Genomic DNA, 19,160 nt, shown 5'->3' with positions numbered 1-19,160 from the left:
AAAATTCAAAGAATCAAAAGATAAATGTTGTTTTCCTTTCAAACATTTATCTAAATTATTTATTATCTGCATTTCCTGCTACCAAACACAAGAAAAATATTGAAAAGCTGGAAAGCATCCAACAATGACCCACTGATGTCTGGACTGCTTGCCCCATAAGGAAAGAATGAAGGAACTTGTCAGCCTGCAAAACAAATGCTTATGAAGCAAAACATACAGCATTCCCTTCTAGTTTAACCAGATAAGGATAAAAATATTTCCTTGATTTTGACTACAAGCTAATTATCTTTATTTGATAATATTTATAATTTGTACAGTGCAATTTACAGACTACTCAGTTAAAGTTTCTGTAATAAAATTACTTATGAAAATTGCTTCTAAAGCTAATATAATTTAAAAAGTAAAAATATTCAGTAACAAGACTTACCACAGTGTGTCATTAGGTCTTCATGGAAATCCAAGAGTTGATCCCGAATTTCTTCAGGGCAAGGACAATCATTTTTATCATCTTTAAAGTTCAGCAGCATGTTAATCTTAGAGAATACAAAGACAAGACAAATTACTCTGATCTCCAAAAGGAAAAAGTTTCAAATCAAACAGAATTCTGCAACATAAAAAGTAAATAAAGTGCAGCGTAAAAGAAACTGTCCATTGCAAGCAGTACCTGTTCCTGAGGAGGGGATCGAAATTCTTTTGTTTTTCTAGCTGTCAGGGCAGCAGACATGTTCAAGGCCTGCATCACTTCATTGTACCGAAAGCGTTGATTCTCTTGGAGCTTGGCCACAAAATCATCGGAAAATGCTACAATGGCTTCTATCCTGTGCCGTACTTGGCAATCACACAGGTACTGGAGTAGGTGACACATCTGAGAAAACAGTATTGTACAAGACATGAGCTGGCAAGCTAAGAAAGATCCTCTGCACATTACTCAAGTAATGATGGATTTCCTACAGCAACAGTTATTATCAAATAGTGTCCGGATCATTTAATGCTGTTATTCACTACATGTAAAGCAAGCTTACACCAGGAATATCTGGCATCTTCAAGGGATTAATGTGCCTCAGACACAACCAAAGCTACAAGAGAATGGATTTACCCCTTTATTCTAGGGATTTCTTTTCTGTTAAGATCCATAAAAAATGAGGAATTCACTATTAATGGCATTGAGCAAGTAATTGTTTTTAATGAAACCATGATCTATGGTGAGCAAGTTTATATCATCAGAAAGGAATTAAATCTTCTTAGTTTTCTGTAAGGAAATCACCTCTCTCTTTAACTAAAAAATTTAGTTTCAAAATGCTTTATTTCTTGGAAGATAAATCACCACATGAAAAAACAGGAACAACCACTATCAAAACAGTGTTTTTACCTGTAATTTAACAGGTTCTGGAAGTTTCATCTGAAGGAGTCCTTCCTTTGGCATTTGCTCCCCTTTGGTTTCTTCCTCTCCTTCTTCTGACTTGAGGTCACCTGAACTGAACTCCTTCTCTGAGAAATCAATTTCATCCTCCTGGCTCATTGCTTCTCTGAAAACCCGGGGCTCAATCAACTGCAAGATATGTTTCAGATCCTCATTGTGGAAGATTCCCATAATTAGGAGGGTATAAAAGAGCTTGATCAGAGGGACAAACAGAAATTCAGTAGAACCTCCAACTGGATCTCTGACATGGAGGCTTCCCTCTTGGACAGCTTCAGTCAGCATCTCTATGGTTTTGGCCTTCAAAATTTCCAGAGGGAATTCGGGACTGAATTGAAAGCATTCACTGCTAATGCTTACAAAACTCGGGGAAGAAAACTGCATTCTTGGCCTCAGTGAAGTGCTAAGTCCTATACCAGGAAGGCCGTGTTTTTTGTTTTCATCAGGAAACAAAGTAATACTCTTGGTCTCATCTGTCATTGGAACTATAAATTCATTATTCATCATCAGCCTGGCAGTTGCATAGGTATTGAGATGGATGTCAATGAGTAAGTCATAATATCCTGCACGTAATAATCCTGGCATGTATTTATTCTCAATAGCATAGAGGAGCTGAGATTCATCCACATGGCTACACAGAGCATGGGCCACTCGGTTGTTGCCTAAAGCACAAACAGCTGAATACAATCGGAGAGTGTGGTAGTGAAATTTCAGCAGTTCTTCTTGTTCTGTCAGCTCTAAAATATCAATTGTTCTGCAGAGAAATAAAAAACAACATAGTAAATCCCACATGCAAAAATATCTTTTGAAGGGACTCTAACGTCTCTCTAAGGATAACATTAGCACAGTATCAGTTCCAGGGATGGTCTTTTTGCACATTTCAGCTTTCATGTGAGAAACACTGTCAATCTAATAATCAAGACTAATAACAAAGTTTAATCTCAGATTTATTCAAGTCACTCCTAAAAAAAATCCAAATTATTTACTCCACACAGAATACTTTTTCATACTACAAACAAGAATTGTAACTGAAAATGAGGTTTTTCAAACCAGTTGGGGTTAAGATGTTTATATCATTTATTGGTTTTAAATCTGGGGGTGCACAGCGGCAACAGACTAACCAGTACATTTGAAGAGGGCTCAGTGTTGGGGTTCTTGGTGACCTGGTTTTCAGTTTAGGCGGTGGAAAAATGCTCAGACATTTGGGTAACAAGGAAAGCACAGAGTTAAATTTCTTCAATTGTTTTAATTAAACTTAGGAAAATTAAAGCAATGGAATAATTAAATTGTTCACAAATTTTGAAAAATCTCTACAAAACCAGATTTTTGCTTATCTTACAGATTATCTTTAATAATCTATAAACAGTTACTTTCATTCTCTTTGCAAATCTAGATATACTATTAACATGTTTGGACAGAAATTGGGAGAAGTTGGAAACAGTGTAAAAGAAAGGAGATTTTAAAACACTGGGAATTTGAATAATTTTTAATATTAGTTAAATCAAAACACACTGTATATATTTACACTTGTTATAAACACAGAGAAAACCTTGGGCCTTTCTTACACAGATGGCATTATGTGACTACACGTAATTACATTCCTAATCCCAGCATAACTGTGTTACAGTACAAAACAAACCTGTTTTCCTCAGGAATATGAAGGGCCATGAACTGCAAAGGATTCAGGCACTGTATCATCCAGCCTTGACGTTCACTGATCCGAGACACATCCACCTTCAAGAAGTGGTTTGGCACTCTGCTCCAAAGCACATGAGTCAGAAACTGGACATGGAGACGTGGAGGACACTGAGAGACTGGGTTTTTGTGTTCACTTTTGAATAATCCAGCAGATAATGGCATTACATTCTAGAAAATTCCAATGGAAGAGCCAATCAGTTTCCACATTTTTACCAAAAACTGCATTTCTTTTCCAGAAATACGCTCAACACATAGTAAAGTAGAGTAAAACAGGAAATCAGCATTTTCACTAGTTTTTAAAACAAGGTAGGAACTGTTGGAAGACTAGTAGCAAGACAGCATTTTCCATATCTGTTTTCTAAGAAGACAAATTTGAAATAGAAATGACTGCCACATGTGGTTACTTCCTTGGACTCCACTTTTCTTTTACCTCTTCTGATTTCTTAGACATCCAAGTATCCAAAGAAAGGTAGAAAAATTCAGCTCAGTTTTCTTGTGCTCTCTCTGAATGTACTTTCAAAATTATTTTAAAGCTCTAGCCAAATTCTTAAGATACACCAGTCATCCGTGCTCTGTTAGCAAAATTAAGCGATTTGCTTTACCAACCCAAGTGATTTTGTTTCACCACGAAAGACAAGATTCAGAAAATTCTGATCAGTTTCAACCTTTCTTATTCAATGTACTGTATTTTAAATTCATTGAACATTTAAAACTGAGTTAAGAACAAAAATAGAAATAGTGAAAACACTTGGAATCATAAAAATGTCCCAAATACCAAGAACACATCACAGGAAATAAATGGCAAAAATAAAATAACCTTATTTTATATGATTTTTTTAGTCCTAAAACTGCACAAAACCAAGAATTACCTTTATTCTTCCCAATTCAAACTGAAAAACATTGGGGCTTGTAGCTTGAGCAAATACAGCAGGAAACAACTTTGTACTTGGTTCAACCTAGATGGAAGAAAGGGAAAAACTATTGCCATAACAGTGATGATTACTATTTCTTACAATCTTGTACTAAAGCCTCTAATGATACAGGCTAAATATTCACCTTTCCCCCTTCCCACTGCAAGAGATCATCTAAAAATCCTCACCTGATAGTAGGTGCCTAGTTCCTTGCCATTAGCTGTGAAGGTCAGCAGGCCACTGGCAGCATCAACCAAGCAACCAATCTCCAGACCATTATTATTACGTCCTTGCCCAGGGCTCAGGCTCTCTCCTGCGCACACCATATAGCAGTTGCTGCGTTTTATACTGAATGTCAAAAGATAGATTTTTTTATGAATAGTGTGCAAAATTTCTGCAACAAACCAAGAACAGCCTTGCATGGCTGCAAAACAACAGGGCCTTGTGGCCAAAAGGAATGGATCACATCCTAACCATTAACCACTGACCTAACATTAGCCACTGCCAAAATTCAATGAAACGTGGACATCGTAACTGAAAAAATATAAAAACTGAAGATGACCATGTATGAAAAAGTTTGAATCATTTGTAAAACACCAAGGACAAAAATGACTTTGCAAGTCAAGGTTTTAAATTATTTAATGCTAAGCATAACAAAAGCTTCTAATACACATAATAAACTGAAGTTCTGGGACGAACTCATGTTCTAATTTTAGCCTCGCAAGACAATATTTACAGGATCATAATTTCAAACTATATAGAAAGCTGCACCATTTTACTTTTTGGTGCCTATAAATTTGACTAGTTCATTAGTCCACTGTTTCTTCACAAGCAAGAGCAGGTAACAATTAAATCAACACTCTTTCCTACTACTGCTGTTTTAATTATTTTTTCCGCATCAATCCAATTACATTAAATGGAGTGGTTATACACCTTATAAATTGAAAGTTGTTTTTATGGGTATAAAATATAGGTCTTTTTAAGCAAATTGTAACCAACCTCTCATGAACCTTCCCTTTTTCATCTCCCAGTGTAACTGTGACGGTGCGCACTCTGTCCAAGTCAAAGCTTGTGTCATACTGGTGGAAGTCTGATGTAATCCAGCCCACCCAGACATTAGCAGGTTCTTGACCAGGAAATATTCTTACAGAATAATAGTACTGTTGATAGAAAAGTAACATTATCAAATGTTAGTGTTAGTTCTCCAGTGTATCAGTTTGATTCAGAATTAATTTGCTGCTCTAAATCTGGAAACATGTCATCGCTTCAAAAGTAGCATAGCCTTGTTCAAGTGCAATTCACAAGCAAAGCAACAAAGACTATAAACACAAACCAAAATACAGCCAACAAAATATGCACTTTAAAACAAAAAAATGGACAAGATTAAAGAAGCAGTTTATATGCTTGGATTGAAGGCTTCTGAATCATTACAATGCTATCATCGTAAGCTATTTCCACAGCAACTATAATTTTTATACTGTATAATTTTTTATACTATAAGTTTCAACTGTGAGTCAGTTTCTAGTATCTAACATCTTTCAGAAAGAGAAGAACACATCCAGAAGAAGAGTATTTGTTTTCCTTTGAACATTGAGGAATGAGTGCTTATGGAGCACTCATATCTTGCCAAATATCTACAAAACCTGCAGAAAACTTTCACTGGGAATTCATTAAATAAATGTGCAATAGAATTAGTAGAGGTGCTTTCAAGTGATCCTGAACATTGACCTACTAGTTTAATGTACCCTTTCCAATTTATTCCATTATTCTAAAACTGTTTAGTCTTACTCTTTTATATCTGGTGTTATCAACAGTAGTTTCAAAAATGGATTAAACTAGTTTATAGGTTTTCATTTGGAAACGATTTTAGTCTGACAATCAAATCAAAATAAAAGAGACAAAAACAGTCTCAACTTATGTAGAAGTTTAGAACTACCACAGATACTTAAATTGAAAATTAGACTGTTTCTGAAACTCCTACAGAGGAAAACAATGTAAGTATTTAAAAAACCCAAACCAAACAACTAAAAATCCCCAAACAACCAAAACATCAATCCTATATTACAATACCGTGGAAGTCTGCATCAAATAATCATAGTCATCCCTATCATCTGCTAGCACATCCTCAGTAAGCCGTGCAGAGTGACTCGTGCTATAATCTGGCTTTGTCCTCCTGAGCATAAATCTATAAGGAAAAAAGTGAAGTTAAAATCTCTACTGAAAGCTCAATTACAAAGGTAAATTATTCAGAGAAGAGAAAGAGACAGGCTCATTTTTAAAAGCACTTAAATTAATTCCAACCTTAAACTGTATATTCAAAAGTTACTTGTCTGGTCTGTCAGACATGAGTGACATTTTCCTCTGCTTTGAGAAGCAGCAGGCAGAGGGATGGGAAAAGGTAGCAAGCTACTAACCTTTGTTTAAGACGTGAGGGCTTTTCTTGAACATAATCTTTATGGTTATTCAATTCTGGTTTTGTGGCATCTTTTTCTCTTTCTGTCCGGTCAGGAACCAGATGACCATGTGCAGTTTTCATGAGAACCTCAAAATCAGAATCAGCATCATAATCCTCCAAGTCATTTTTTGGGCCAAAAAGACCAGAGCCTGGTAAGCCTCCTGCAGCTGATCTGGAGAACACCTCAGCACATTCAATGGGCATGCTTAATCGAAAAAACATGACATCTGTTTTACTGTTCTGTGAACCAAAAGACTTCTGTGTGACCTTCAGACAGGGGCAGCTGTCTATGGTGCCATCAATTCTCATTACCTATGAAACACAAAGATGTAGTTTTTTGAAGCTGATACTTTTTCTACCATGTAAATATTCTATTTGTATTTCTACAAAAAGCATCCATGAATTGCAAAACTTGCAATGTTGTCAACAGTCTAATGCATTGTAATCATGTGCTGCAATTTTGAACAGAAATAACTACTCTGAGGAGTCATGGTTTTGTTGCTCCATTGTTAAATTAAAGCAAACAGTCACAAAGAAATTATGCTTCTGACCATAACTCTTTGCAACATAAATGCAACTCTGCCCAGAACAACACAGACTAAGGTATAAAAATCATGCATGTACATATGAAAGAACATAAACTGTTTCTTAAATACCACACACCAGCTAAAAAGAGTACTTATTACGTCATTTCAGAAAGATTTCACGGCAAACTTACAAGGCATGAATACAGTTCCACCAAGATGCACAACTGACTGGGAAGTATTGACACAATTGGCTAATAAATATTTATTACAATCAAAGCCAATTAGGTATGGAAAAAATCATAAAGTATGTGCACTAGAACACATGGTAGCTGTTATTTTAAAATGCCCTGTTTGTGGAAGTTGCTTACATAGTTCTCACTGCACAAGGCATTCTTAATGAGGGCCTTGTCTGTATCTTGTATAATTTGTCTCTCAGAATGTCATGTTAACACATCACAGGTTTTGTAGAAAGAAAAACCACCAATCAAACAACTACATTCTTTGCAACCCTACCGAATGCAAGGAATCTGTAACAGGTGTTAAGGTTCATCCAGAATTGGGTCAACATACCACATTAAAATCTTGTTTGGAAGTACAAAAGTAGAAACATAACTCAAGCATATTCAAATGTCTAAAAACATTTTGCTAGCATCACAAACCTCAATGTGTTCATGGTTTTGTGGCACTGGTAGAAACTGAGGAAGCCTTTTACTCAGCCAAATGGTGATGTCTCTGTTTGTATTAACAGCAAAGGGTTCATACCCTTCCTGTAAACCACATATAGTGAAATATTTTAGGGTGCTGACATCTTTTCCAAAGTTCATTCTTCCAACTTGAGATGGGCCCAGGCTGCACACAGGTAGGAATCCTTAAAACAAGATAAAAGAACACGTAGGTTGTACATAATAAACATCGGTGAACTGGTTTCTTCCATAACTGAATTAAAAACCATTTGTGGAAAAAAAAAAAAAAAGAAATCCTAAAAGCAAAGATTATAAAGGTGAGCAATTATCAACAGCACATCACATCTTGCATGTCACCGAGTAATGTATCTTAAATGTCATTCTGAAAAAAAAAGCCCTCTAATAGTCATGGCTATTTTTAGGAACGCTCAAACTACTCCACAGAGTCTGATAGCCAGCTCTTGGTTAATCTCTCTGCTGAACTGGTAGAGTATTGCCAGGTCTTACTACTTTAGGTATTCCTCCTAAAATGTCACTAGTCATTGTATTTTGAGAGAATCTTACTTTAAAAATTGTACAGTGTTTGTCCATGCAGCTGTAATAGTGAAAAAAACCTAAAAATATGCACAAAGTGCGTGTCATAGATTTTTTTTAAAAAACAAAATTAATTAATTAATTAAATCAGAAAACTCTGGCTCTGGAAAATGAGAACTGAAAATATGACACCATAACTTCATGAAACTTCTGGATTTTTGGTTTGGGATCATGTTTTCTGTCTTACCTTTTCTATCAGGTTTACATTTGTATGAATCTTACTGTTTTCACTAGAACAGGGAACACATTTATGACTTATTTTTACAAAACTTTTTTTTTTTTTTCCCGATTCCCCAAAATGCCAAGAGCACTTTCCCCATAGAGCTGTTCTGCAATCATTCTTTTTTTTTTTTTCCATGATTTCAGCTTCACAGTCTAAAAACCTACAAAAATCTTTTATTTCTTTTCATCCCGCTTTTCAATTTTCACAGTTACGAACTAATTTTAGATTCATTTGACCTAGTTATTAACAAAATGCTTTCTGTTTTATCAGTAAGAAACATGAAGCTCTGTTAGGTGATTCTAATTCAGGTGAACATAACAGGTATTGAAAAAGATAAGGACAAAATGCAAAGCAGCTCCTCACTTTTCTTTAGGCTGTCCAGATTAAAAAAAAAAAAAAAAAGGAGCAGAATATCATATATTCATGATGTTTGTTCTTCAGAGACAAAGCAAACTCCAGAGCACCATCTACAGAAATTACTGTCCAGCAGATAAATCATCAGCCTTCAGTACCACTTTTTGAAGATTTTACTACATATACACAAGACTGGTTGTCCATGTGTATTTGTGTTAGATATGATAAATTTGATGACATAACACTATCAGCCATAAGTTGAAGTCCAGATTTCTATCTTCACAGCTTGGCTCTTAAATCACAAGTCATCAGCTCCTCAGATAACACAGCTATAGTAGACAACATGATACATGTCAATTCTGCTAGTGCAAATCCAGTGATGGACAATAATGCAAGTATTTTCCAGCACTAAACAGAAATTGCATTAAACAACACGTAACTAGGAAAATCACATTTGCACCTAGAGATGTGTTCTATGATAATGCCTAGCAGCTCTAGTAGAGAAAACTTACTAGGCTCCCTGTTGAGTTAAAGGAATCCACAAGCTGTTGCAGAAGTTGCTAAGCAAAGCCAAAATCAAAATTGTTGTCAATAACCTTATAATTCTCATCTCATCACCCAAAAAATGGTAATTCTTCTAGCTATGCAGTTTCCTGTGTTTTCAAAAAAAAAACCCCTATACCTCCCAGACAGATTAGATGTGAAACGAGTATTTTAAACACTCATGCAAATAAAACATAATAAAATGAAATAAAATGTAAATGAGCATTTGCAAGATTTCCTGAAAGAAAACAAAAAAACATGGGTAAAACTCCTACACAGGTAAAGGTGTGTTGGTGTTTTCACTCTGTTTATTGTATCCCATCAATATTGCCAACAGAGGCGAGGTGAAATCAAGATGACAGTCCCTTTCACCAATACCATTGTCACTGATAACAGAAGGTACTGTACCTGTAGCTGATTCCTGCTTGTAGTTGTAACTGTACAGTAACTCTGGCTCTGTATAAATGGAATATAAACACCAGGCCCAGTCCTAACCATGAAAACCCTACGTTCATCTTCGGTGAAATTCTGCATTAATTTGCCAATTATTTAGCTGTCATTTAGGTGTTTCAGGATTCTTCCACACATGAAAAAGACAGAGCATCTCATCTTATAGGGGGTGTGCTGTTAAAACATCTACATGTCTTTCTACAGAATAAAAATGAACTTCAATAGCCATCTTTGAACAGGTATCCAGCCATTTTAGATATTATTATTCACAGATCCCATGTAACCCTTGCATGCTGTAGGCATTGATTATATACCCCTAACCTGGCTCCCAATCTCCAGATAACTGGGCTATGGGGAAAATTTTATTTCACTGTATGAAATAGCAAAGCAAGTAAAAAGACTTAAATGCTACCATATGAAAAGCAACCATCTAGCACTGTCTGTCACACATAGGAAAAGCACTGGACAGCAACACCTTTCATAATGTTCCTTACTTTCAAGAATACAAAATAAACCTCCTGACTCAGTCTGTCAAACACTACAAACACTTCCTGCTCACAGAGATCACAATTTGACAAAATAAAATATGGGTTGTACAAGTATACCTGTTCATATCTACAGTTAAATTTATCTGCTACAAATGCATAATAAGATGCAATTCTTTTTATCAGTTTTACCACTGAGAGGATATCTCATAATTAAATTCATCTGCCATAATCCCAAAGAGCTCCTCTTGTTGGTTAGTACAACTGAACATGCCGTATTACTAAGCTGGCAGAGCACCACATCCTCTTTTCATTGTTCCTAAGTAAATTAAATCTATAGGACTGATTTACTGTAAGGCTGCATCAGAAATCCTAATTGTTTTCTAAAGCAAAAGAACCCTTTTTGCAGCAACACAATATGCACATGATTCACTGATTGAAGTGACCTGCAGAACAGTCTCAGTGCTGTTAAGCAAGAGCCAGTAACAAAACCAAAGCCAGACTACCAAAAAAAAAAAATAACCAAAACAAAAAAATGTTTGCACATACACAGACATAATCAGTTGTCTTCCCTTCCTCTCTCCTTTTACTTCCAATATTTGTGTATTAAATACCCATCATCATTTCAAACATAGCTTTGGAATTAGTAAATCTAAGATCAATAAGCAAATTCCCTTGAAAACAGACTAGTATGTCTTATTTCAAAGGGCAAGCTCTTTCCTACAAAAACAATACTAAAGGAGCTTAATGTGAATTACAAGGATATTGTGGAAAATCAGAGAGGTTTGACATGAAGACTCTGACATGGTTACCAAAGCCTTCAGGCTCAAGGTCAAGCCAGGAACTCCTTTAGCAGTGAGATCTGTTTCAGTTTGAACCTGCAGCTAGAGATAAGCACCACAAAAAGTACACTGCTGTGATTTCATCAACTTGGAATAAACGCAGCCTACCCTCAGAATTTAATTGGAGTTTCTTTCAGAATCATTCATTCCTCAATGGGAGTATCCTAACTAATAACTGGAAAGTCATTAAAATTTGGCACCAAGATGATTTTTTGCATCTAACACTGACAGTAAGCCAGTTCTTGTATCCCTTTCCCTCATCAGGCTACCACTGCATCTAAGGAAATCCAACGGCAGTAAAGTAATGGGCACCAGTCAAGAAAAATTAATTGCAATTATGTCATTTTAAATAAAATAAAAATATTTCTGATTCCTGATGTATGTCAGAGGAAGAAAAAAAATAAATCTCCCAAAGTACTCCTGAAAGTAAATTATTCTGAAATTCATATGAAAATAAAGCGGTTAAAATTCAAAAAGGGAATTTCCTAATTAAGAGGTATGAAATTCATATTTCCCATGGGAATTTAGTAGGGATGACTAACCCAACAGTAGCATGTGGAGCTCTTATTTGTTAAAAAAATTTAATTTTATCTCTCATCTACAGCTGCATTGTTTAATAGATGTATAAAATTTATAGCAGAATATATATACCTACAAGAAATGAAAGCTTAAAGCTTAATTTTTTTTTAATAGTACCATAGCTCAGAAGTTTTAGGCAGTTAACTTACTAAATACCATTTCTTACCCCTTTTCTGTTTCTATCTGTACATAAGGTATTTAATTAAATTTACAAAAAAAAAATGCTTCTTCGATACAGAATCAATCTGCCACCCTCACAATCTTTGCCATCTTTGGAAATCTTGTAAGTTACATCTTCACAGTAAACTAGCACATGCTTGTGGATGCTGAAATCTGCACCAAAAACCCTACAGTAAGCACAAAGCTCAATCTCCTGGTTTAAGAATTAAGTAGAATATTTTGAAAGATAGTTTTGTATCAGCTGACTGGATCAGGTGTCATTTCTCCTCCCAGTGCTAAAACTAAACCTTAAAGATGGCTTAAACTCGCTACCACGGTTTCTCACTAACTGGACAGACACTTCATATTATTTCAGTGCTTCATCCAGATAAAATCTGATGTTCCACCCCCTCCATGGCACAGGGGTGGACTAGGTGCTCTTAAAGGGTCCTTTCCAACACAAACCATTCTATGATACATTCTATAATTCTATTGCATCATATGGTGATCTACTGCACTAGGAATGAAATATTAAAAGTCATTAATCTGCCTTTTCAGATACATCCCTGAAAAACAGCTAAAGGGTCTCAAACTAAAGATAGCCACAAAGATCACTACAGAAAAAAAAACCTTCCTCATTGTCACACCCATAAAATTTCCTTTCCAAAAGGCTAATACTAATCTACTAATCAAATAGAAAAAAGGAAAAGACAGGGAAGGCAGGGGCAGGGGTGATAACAGGGACATGAAACACAAAGAAACATATTAAAGTGAACTCAGAGCTAAAACCAGGCCATAGCAACTTAACAGCATGATATATTACAGCACTTACCGTCAGCAACCTCAAAGTCCTTAAATGCAAGTTCTGAGCCTGAGTCATCAAGCAGGATTTCACCATTTAAGGTGAACATCATAGTGTGTTCATTCATGTCAACCATACATCCAACAACATCTCCTGCCAGCCAAGAGCGGCCAAAATGCTCATTACCTTGATGCCACCGCTGTGCCTGAAAATAATTAGAAGCATTTAAAAGAAAAATAATGACAATGTTCTTCTCATCTTTAAGGGTAAAAGTAATAATTAACTGCCTCACTTAAGATGGCATTAAAATGAACACTTTCCCAAAATATCATTCCAAAACTGTGTATGTGAGTATTCCAAGCTGACTCTGAATATGGAAATCCAACAATTAACTTGCTGCAAGCACCCCTCACATCAGCATTATAAAACATTGCTAAGAGAGCCAACAGGGAAAATTGCTATTTCAACATTTTGGTTACAAGAGAGTATGGTTTAGTTTTCTGCAGAAATTCCATGAAAGACTTGTAATCACAATAATATGCTATCAATTACAATGTTTAATAGCTACTTCACAAACCCTTTTTAAGCAATTGTTATTATTTACTTTAGCAACCTATAAATTCATTACTTGCAAACAATCTGCTTTGTTTCCTTAAATATAATTCTTTAAAGATTTTGGAAGGAATAGAAGTGTCTGTGAATAAGACAAGTGCTGGATTTCTGATAGATTCCAGAGTAGCTGAGGGCATGATTAATGATTCCTCTGACTGACTCTCAAAGACTACAAAGGCTTTCAATGGGATCTTGGATTGGAACTCAAATAAATTAACATCTGTTAAGAGCTATTGTAACCAAGCATAGAAAAAAACAACCACATTAATAACTAGTAACAGACAGGATTCCTATTCATGCATTTCATCACAAGTAGATGTGTATGCTCTGCATCCATCCTAGAAGTTGTACAAAACCAATGAACCTTTCTTGATATCTCGAAGGTAATTTTTTTTTTCAACCAAGAAAGAGCCCATTAAAATCAAACACAACAAAATATCTTTGTGGATTGAGACCCAAATGTCAAACCATAAGATTCAGAAGGCAACTACACAGCTACTCCAGTAAAACTTGAGGACTTGAATGATTTACGTAAGACAATTTACAAAAATAACTTTTCAGTTCTCTCTTCAAGAGCATCCTCTCATGCAATACAAAAGTGGGAAACAAATAAATTTCCACAATATTTATTTTCCCAAATAAAATACATTTGAAAACTTTACCTTGCTGGCTACATCCAGGAATACTGTTGATTTCTGTTACATATTTTAACAGTAATAAGGGAAATTAATTCCAATACCAGATAAAATAATTATTTTGACAATGAGTCATCAGTAGCCTTAATAACAATTAAGGTTTGGATAGCAGTTGCACTTGCCCTCATACAGAAATTAAAAATTTAAATGAGCCATTTAATCTATTCTGATAATGGTCAGTAATATAAAGGTTTCTTTTCCCATATATTTTTACAACTAGATTTCAATCTGTCATTTTTATCACACAGAGTTAAATTTGAGCAAACCTTGGTGGTTCTATCATACTTCATTTAAGCTGTAAGGATTTCCACAAAAAACCTCTTTGGAACTCTTACATTTCTACAAAAACTTTGTATCGAAGTTTGCCTCAAACACTTACTATTAATAATCTTAAGTGTATTTATTCCCTAATGGCACTTCTTATAGAGAGAACAACAGAGTAAAACTTTCAATAAATTTTTCATAGGTATTTACAGCTTTTCCAGTATTTTGAATTTAATTAAGCCACTTTGATTTTTAATTCTTTATATACACACTGTAGAACTTTGATTGTCAATTCTTTATATATACACTGTAGAAACACATGAATTTGTGAAAAAAACATTATAAAAATGCCAAACCATGCTAATTAATTTTTCAGGTGACACTGATTCTAGTTATTCTACCTAGGTCCTCAAAGACAGAAAAAGAATTTCATAAAACAGCAATGGAAACAGAGAAGGCAACTGAGGCACGGAATGACACACGGAACAAGACACAAAAATTAAAAGTTTTTCAGCCACTCATATTATTACAGATAAACACATACAAACCTTAAAGCCATCAAAAACAAAAGCTTCTTCATCTGAGCCAAGCTCCTGATCTGGCAGACAACCTGGCCTGGTCCAGCCAACTCTCATGTCTCCTGCAGTAACTGCCTCAAACTCAAAGTACCACTTCCCAGCCTTCACTGCGTAAGTCTTTTCTGTGCGGAAGATCCTGAACTTTTCCATTATCCCACTGCACACATCCAGCCTTGTTGCTGTAAGGGTTAAAATAATAAAAATAAGTATAAAGGGGGAAAAAAAAAATCAATGCAGAAAGTACTGGTTTCAACTACTGACAAGTAGAAACAAAAGCAAAAGGTAAAGGAAAGGTAAAGGAATCCCTTTGAGAACAGACATGAAAAGAAGAATGTGCCCGCAGAACAGATAAGTGGGGAAAGTGTCCTTGCCCATTCTGGGAATCAGTGGATTAAAAAACAAACAAACAAACAACAACCCAACAATAAACAAAGACAAAAAAAGAACCCCACACCACACACACAAAGAGAGGAGAACTTAGAAATCTGAGTGCAGCTACAAATAGATGAGTCAAGGATCACTCTGATTCTTTTCCTCCAATTACACGAAAAAAGGCCAAAAAGCAATGATCTTTTCCCACAAGTTTATAATGTATCCAATAAAGCTTGTGCAACATATGAGAAGTCAGCATTCCAATCCAATCACCACAATTCCTCTTCTCCCTGAGTTTCTGTACCTACTTGCACCTGTTTGTTAGGCCATGATAAGAACTTCTCCCTTTCTCTTCTGTTTTCTCACACACATCAAGGTCCACATTTCCAGTATCACCTAGGATAGCCTACAAAATCACATCCTTCAGAATTAACCATCACTTCTCCAGCCACCATGCCTGACTTCAGTTAGGCATGGTGCATTAACTTTCCTCTAAGCAACACAACTCTCTGCCACGTAACTTTTATTGGTAGAATTTTCTCTTTTATAGTCTACAGTTAATGCATTAAAAATACTTTTGAAGACCCTTAATACCTCATCTATACAGATGAAGCACCACAAGGCATGGTAACTGAGAAATTGGGGTTTTTTTATATTCTAAGTAACAAAATGTTTTCTAGAATCTAAGAAATCCCAAAAATACAGCTGCTGTAGGAAACCAGTAAGTAATAATAATAACAAAACAAAGAAACAATACTAGAGAAATTTGTAAAATTAATGTTTAAATAAATATTAATGACTGGAGATGCAGAACACCACTAGAGGGCTCTAAATCCCTTAATAACAGTATGAATTTTGGCTGATGAAAGAGGATCCTTGTGACATGTTTCATGCATCTCCAAAACTTGAGAAGCTCATAGACTGCAAAATCTAAATCCCAAAAATTACTATCAAAATCTTTTGCTGAATACAATTCCAGGCTTTGCTCAAGACAGGACAATTTGTGGGGCACTGTTTTGCAGTTCCTTTCCGCTGGGAGTTTTGCAACAACCTTGATCACATCTTTCAGATTCAAGGATTGCACTCGTGCTCTTTACATTCCATTAGTAACTCCATTCACTCAACCAGCTCAACGACCTCTGCATTCTAAGGAAAACAATAGTGGTTTTCAACAGTTCAGAAAGGCAGCAGCATGTGGTTCTCAGAGCTGTAAATGAAAAAGGGGATTACTATTGTTCAGCGGGATATGGAAGAGACTGTGGAAAAGGAGTGTGCTCTCTCTCCCCCTCTCCCCTACACCATTAGACAGTCCCCGTATCTTCACAAGAGGCAAAGGCCTCCTGTACCAGCCAACCCACCTTCTCAGAACTTCTCAGAAGTCATGCTCAATCTGTCTCTGCAGAATCTCCTTCCCAAAAGTGGGAGGGGAAGAAATTCTAGGATTAAGCAACAGGGTTTTACTCCCCAGTCTTCGCAGATTTAAGAGTGAGACCGTGGCATTTTGCCACCAACACTATCCATTCCACTAAGGAACATTGTTGTACTTATTCATCAATCCAGCTTTGTTACACATTCATGGTGTCAGCAATGCCTCATATTTAAGTGTAATTTAATGGCAGTATCTCATAAAAGCTGAGGATCGGAGCAAGTATGTGCTTTGGAAAGGAAATTCTGAATGGTATGTTCCCTGTGTACACTTTAGGTGTGAGTTATATCTTCTGCAGAAATGCTTTACTGAGGGTCTAAGGCCTAAATAGGCCAAAACTTAAGAACCTCTATCACTATCACTATATGAAAAAAAAAAAAAAAAAGCTTTAGACACATTTTTAAAAATTTCCAAATTTTGCTGTGATTATAAAGATGCTAGTTACAATTTTGATTATTCCATATTTCTTATCTCTAAGTGAACTTCTAAAATAGAGTTAATGGAGTTATATCCATTTATTTGTACATTATATGTCCTGATTTCTTGTACTTTCTTAACATTATATATGCTGCAGTTATTGAGTTAAATGTTTTGTACTTTCTTAAAAAAGTATTTGTTAATAGTTCAGACATTTTTTTTTCCATTCTAGGACATCTCAAACTGAAAATACTGCCCGCAGTATCAATAAGATATTCCACCTGGCAATGATCCAAGTTCATAGAAAACCTTGTAAAAAGTGAACTAAAGTTTACTTATAGTCTAATTCAACTTCCAAGACCTGAGAAAGTCCAAGAAGTTTAAAGGCTCTAACAGACTATCTAATTGTAGACTTGTAGGTTGATAGTCATAGAAATTTGGTTTGCACTCATTCATTTTAGAAAATTTCATCTAGCAGCTTTAAGTGTTTAAACACAAGACTGTACACAAACTGTAGAATTCTTCATTATTTAAAGTTAAAATTTGAGGAATATAAAATTCACATCTACTGAGTTTACATTTTTTTTTCCTATTTTGTCTTGAAATAGCAAATATAGCATTAAATAAAAACTATTCCAAGAAACTGTGTTTATTGGTTTAAATTGTATAAATATGTTACGTTTTCTAAATATTCACTTGACGCCACAGGAGAAGGAAAAGAAGCAAAAAGGAAAGGAAACAATAAGGAAAGAAAGAAATTAAGATCTAAGAGAATGGAAAATGGAGAAAAGCGCCTATTAGATTTGGAAACACCCGTTCATTGGACCAACAAATTCAGTAGGAGAGCGGAAAATTCTAACCTCTTTTTGAGATAAAAAAGCCAAAATTCATTACCATGATCTTGGTCAGGAGCTTCCAGATGGTAACCATAGCCTAGAAGGGTGCGGACCGCTTCCCGAAGGCTGTCCTTGTTGGACTTCTTTGTCCGATCATCCAAAAGAGCGTACGGTACAAGGCGAGGATTTCGTCGATTTTTCACATCCTACATAAGTGTGAAGAAACAGTTCCATTTCAGAAACCGTGTTTTGTTTCACAGACAAGATTATTCTTCAACAGCAGCATAGAAATTACTGTTTATACCAACTGAAATCATGTAAACTCAAATATGGCAAGGAATCAAAGAAACTGCAATAGTCTAGAAACTACAAGACTGAATTCACTAAAAAACAAGTGACACACACAAATAAAAAGCTGTGTCTTATACCTGCTGTAAGTTTCTGTCAAATTTAATTAATAAAGTAACAATACAAACCACAGAAACATGGCTAGATCCAAAGAGTATGACAAAAAAGTCAAAAGAATTATATTTCATACACTGTTTATGAAGTAGCTACCATAACAAGAAACTTGTTCCTAATTGAAGCTGAGACATTTCTGTATTACAAATATATACATGTTTGTTTAATTATTATAGAATTAAACAAGATAGATGAAATGTCCAAATAATAAATATGATAAAAACAAAAGAACAAAATACTACTGATAAAAACCCATAAATGCACGCAACACTAATTAATAAATTACAAAATAAATAATAAATCCATGCCTTACTATAATAACTATTTAAGACATGTATTTGTCAAAAATAAAGGGGTTTGCAGGAATATAATTTATGTGCTCCATGTGAAGAGTTTTTGCAACAGGGATTTAACCTCTCTCCAGCTGAAATGAAAATATTGGTAAGGTTTAATCTTTGCATTTCAGGTTTATTTAAAAACATTGATTAGGTTTCCCTCTACTTCAAAATTATCTTATTTGCAAGCAGTGTTTAACAGGATTATTTAAACAGCTAATTTAATTTTTAGTGACTAAGAGAATTTAAGAGTTTACTTGTCTATATTTTCTTCTGTCATCCTGTCAGAATTTGTTGGCAATGAGAGAAACCATGCAAAGAACTCTCCATGTTTTTCCTAATATTTATATTTTTAAAAAGAACAATAGACTGGACATAGCATATAAAAATAGTTGCTGTTTTTTTCCGTTCAGTACAATACCAAATATATTGAAAGTCTTT

The 19,160-nt window shown here is 35.1% G+C and overlaps 1 protein-coding gene across 6 annotated transcripts in view; it reads right to left on the bottom strand.

Moving 5' to 3' along the window:
• The window catches only part of RYR2 (ryanodine receptor 2), a 378,942-nt gene that overhangs the window by 126,579 nt on the left and 233,203 nt on the right, over window positions 1-19,160 (bottom strand). For all 6 annotated transcript variants that reach the window (XM_019006059.2, XM_019006061.2, XM_015621997.3 and 3 more), the window contains 13 exons: window positions 17,981-18,128; window positions 14,842-15,050; window positions 12,753-12,927; window positions 7,668-7,876; window positions 6,441-6,793; window positions 6,097-6,211; window positions 5,026-5,186; window positions 4,215-4,374; window positions 3,985-4,071; window positions 3,057-3,283; window positions 1,370-2,171; window positions 665-865; window positions 428-533 (listed from right to left, as the gene is read on the bottom strand). In XM_019006059.2, coding sequence (XP_018861604.1) covers window positions 428-533; window positions 665-865; window positions 1,370-2,171; window positions 3,057-3,283; window positions 3,985-4,071; window positions 4,215-4,374; window positions 5,026-5,186; window positions 6,097-6,211; window positions 6,441-6,793; window positions 7,668-7,876; window positions 12,753-12,927; window positions 14,842-15,050; window positions 17,981-18,128 — 2,953 coding nt within the window. The remainder of the gene's footprint in view (window positions 1-427; window positions 534-664; window positions 866-1,369; window positions 2,172-3,056; window positions 3,284-3,984; window positions 4,072-4,214; window positions 4,375-5,025; window positions 5,187-6,096; window positions 6,212-6,440; window positions 6,794-7,667; window positions 7,877-12,752; window positions 12,928-14,841; window positions 15,051-17,980; window positions 18,129-19,160) is intronic.

The sequence above is a fragment of the Parus major genome, chromosome 3, assembly GCF_001522545.3.
Source record: "Parus major isolate Abel chromosome 3, Parus_major1.1, whole genome shotgun sequence".
NCBI lineage: Eukaryota > Metazoa > Chordata > Aves > Passeriformes > Paridae > Parus > Parus major.
The sequence above is the reverse complement of the archived record's forward strand: the minus strand, read 5'-3'. Positions and strand labels throughout refer to the sequence as shown.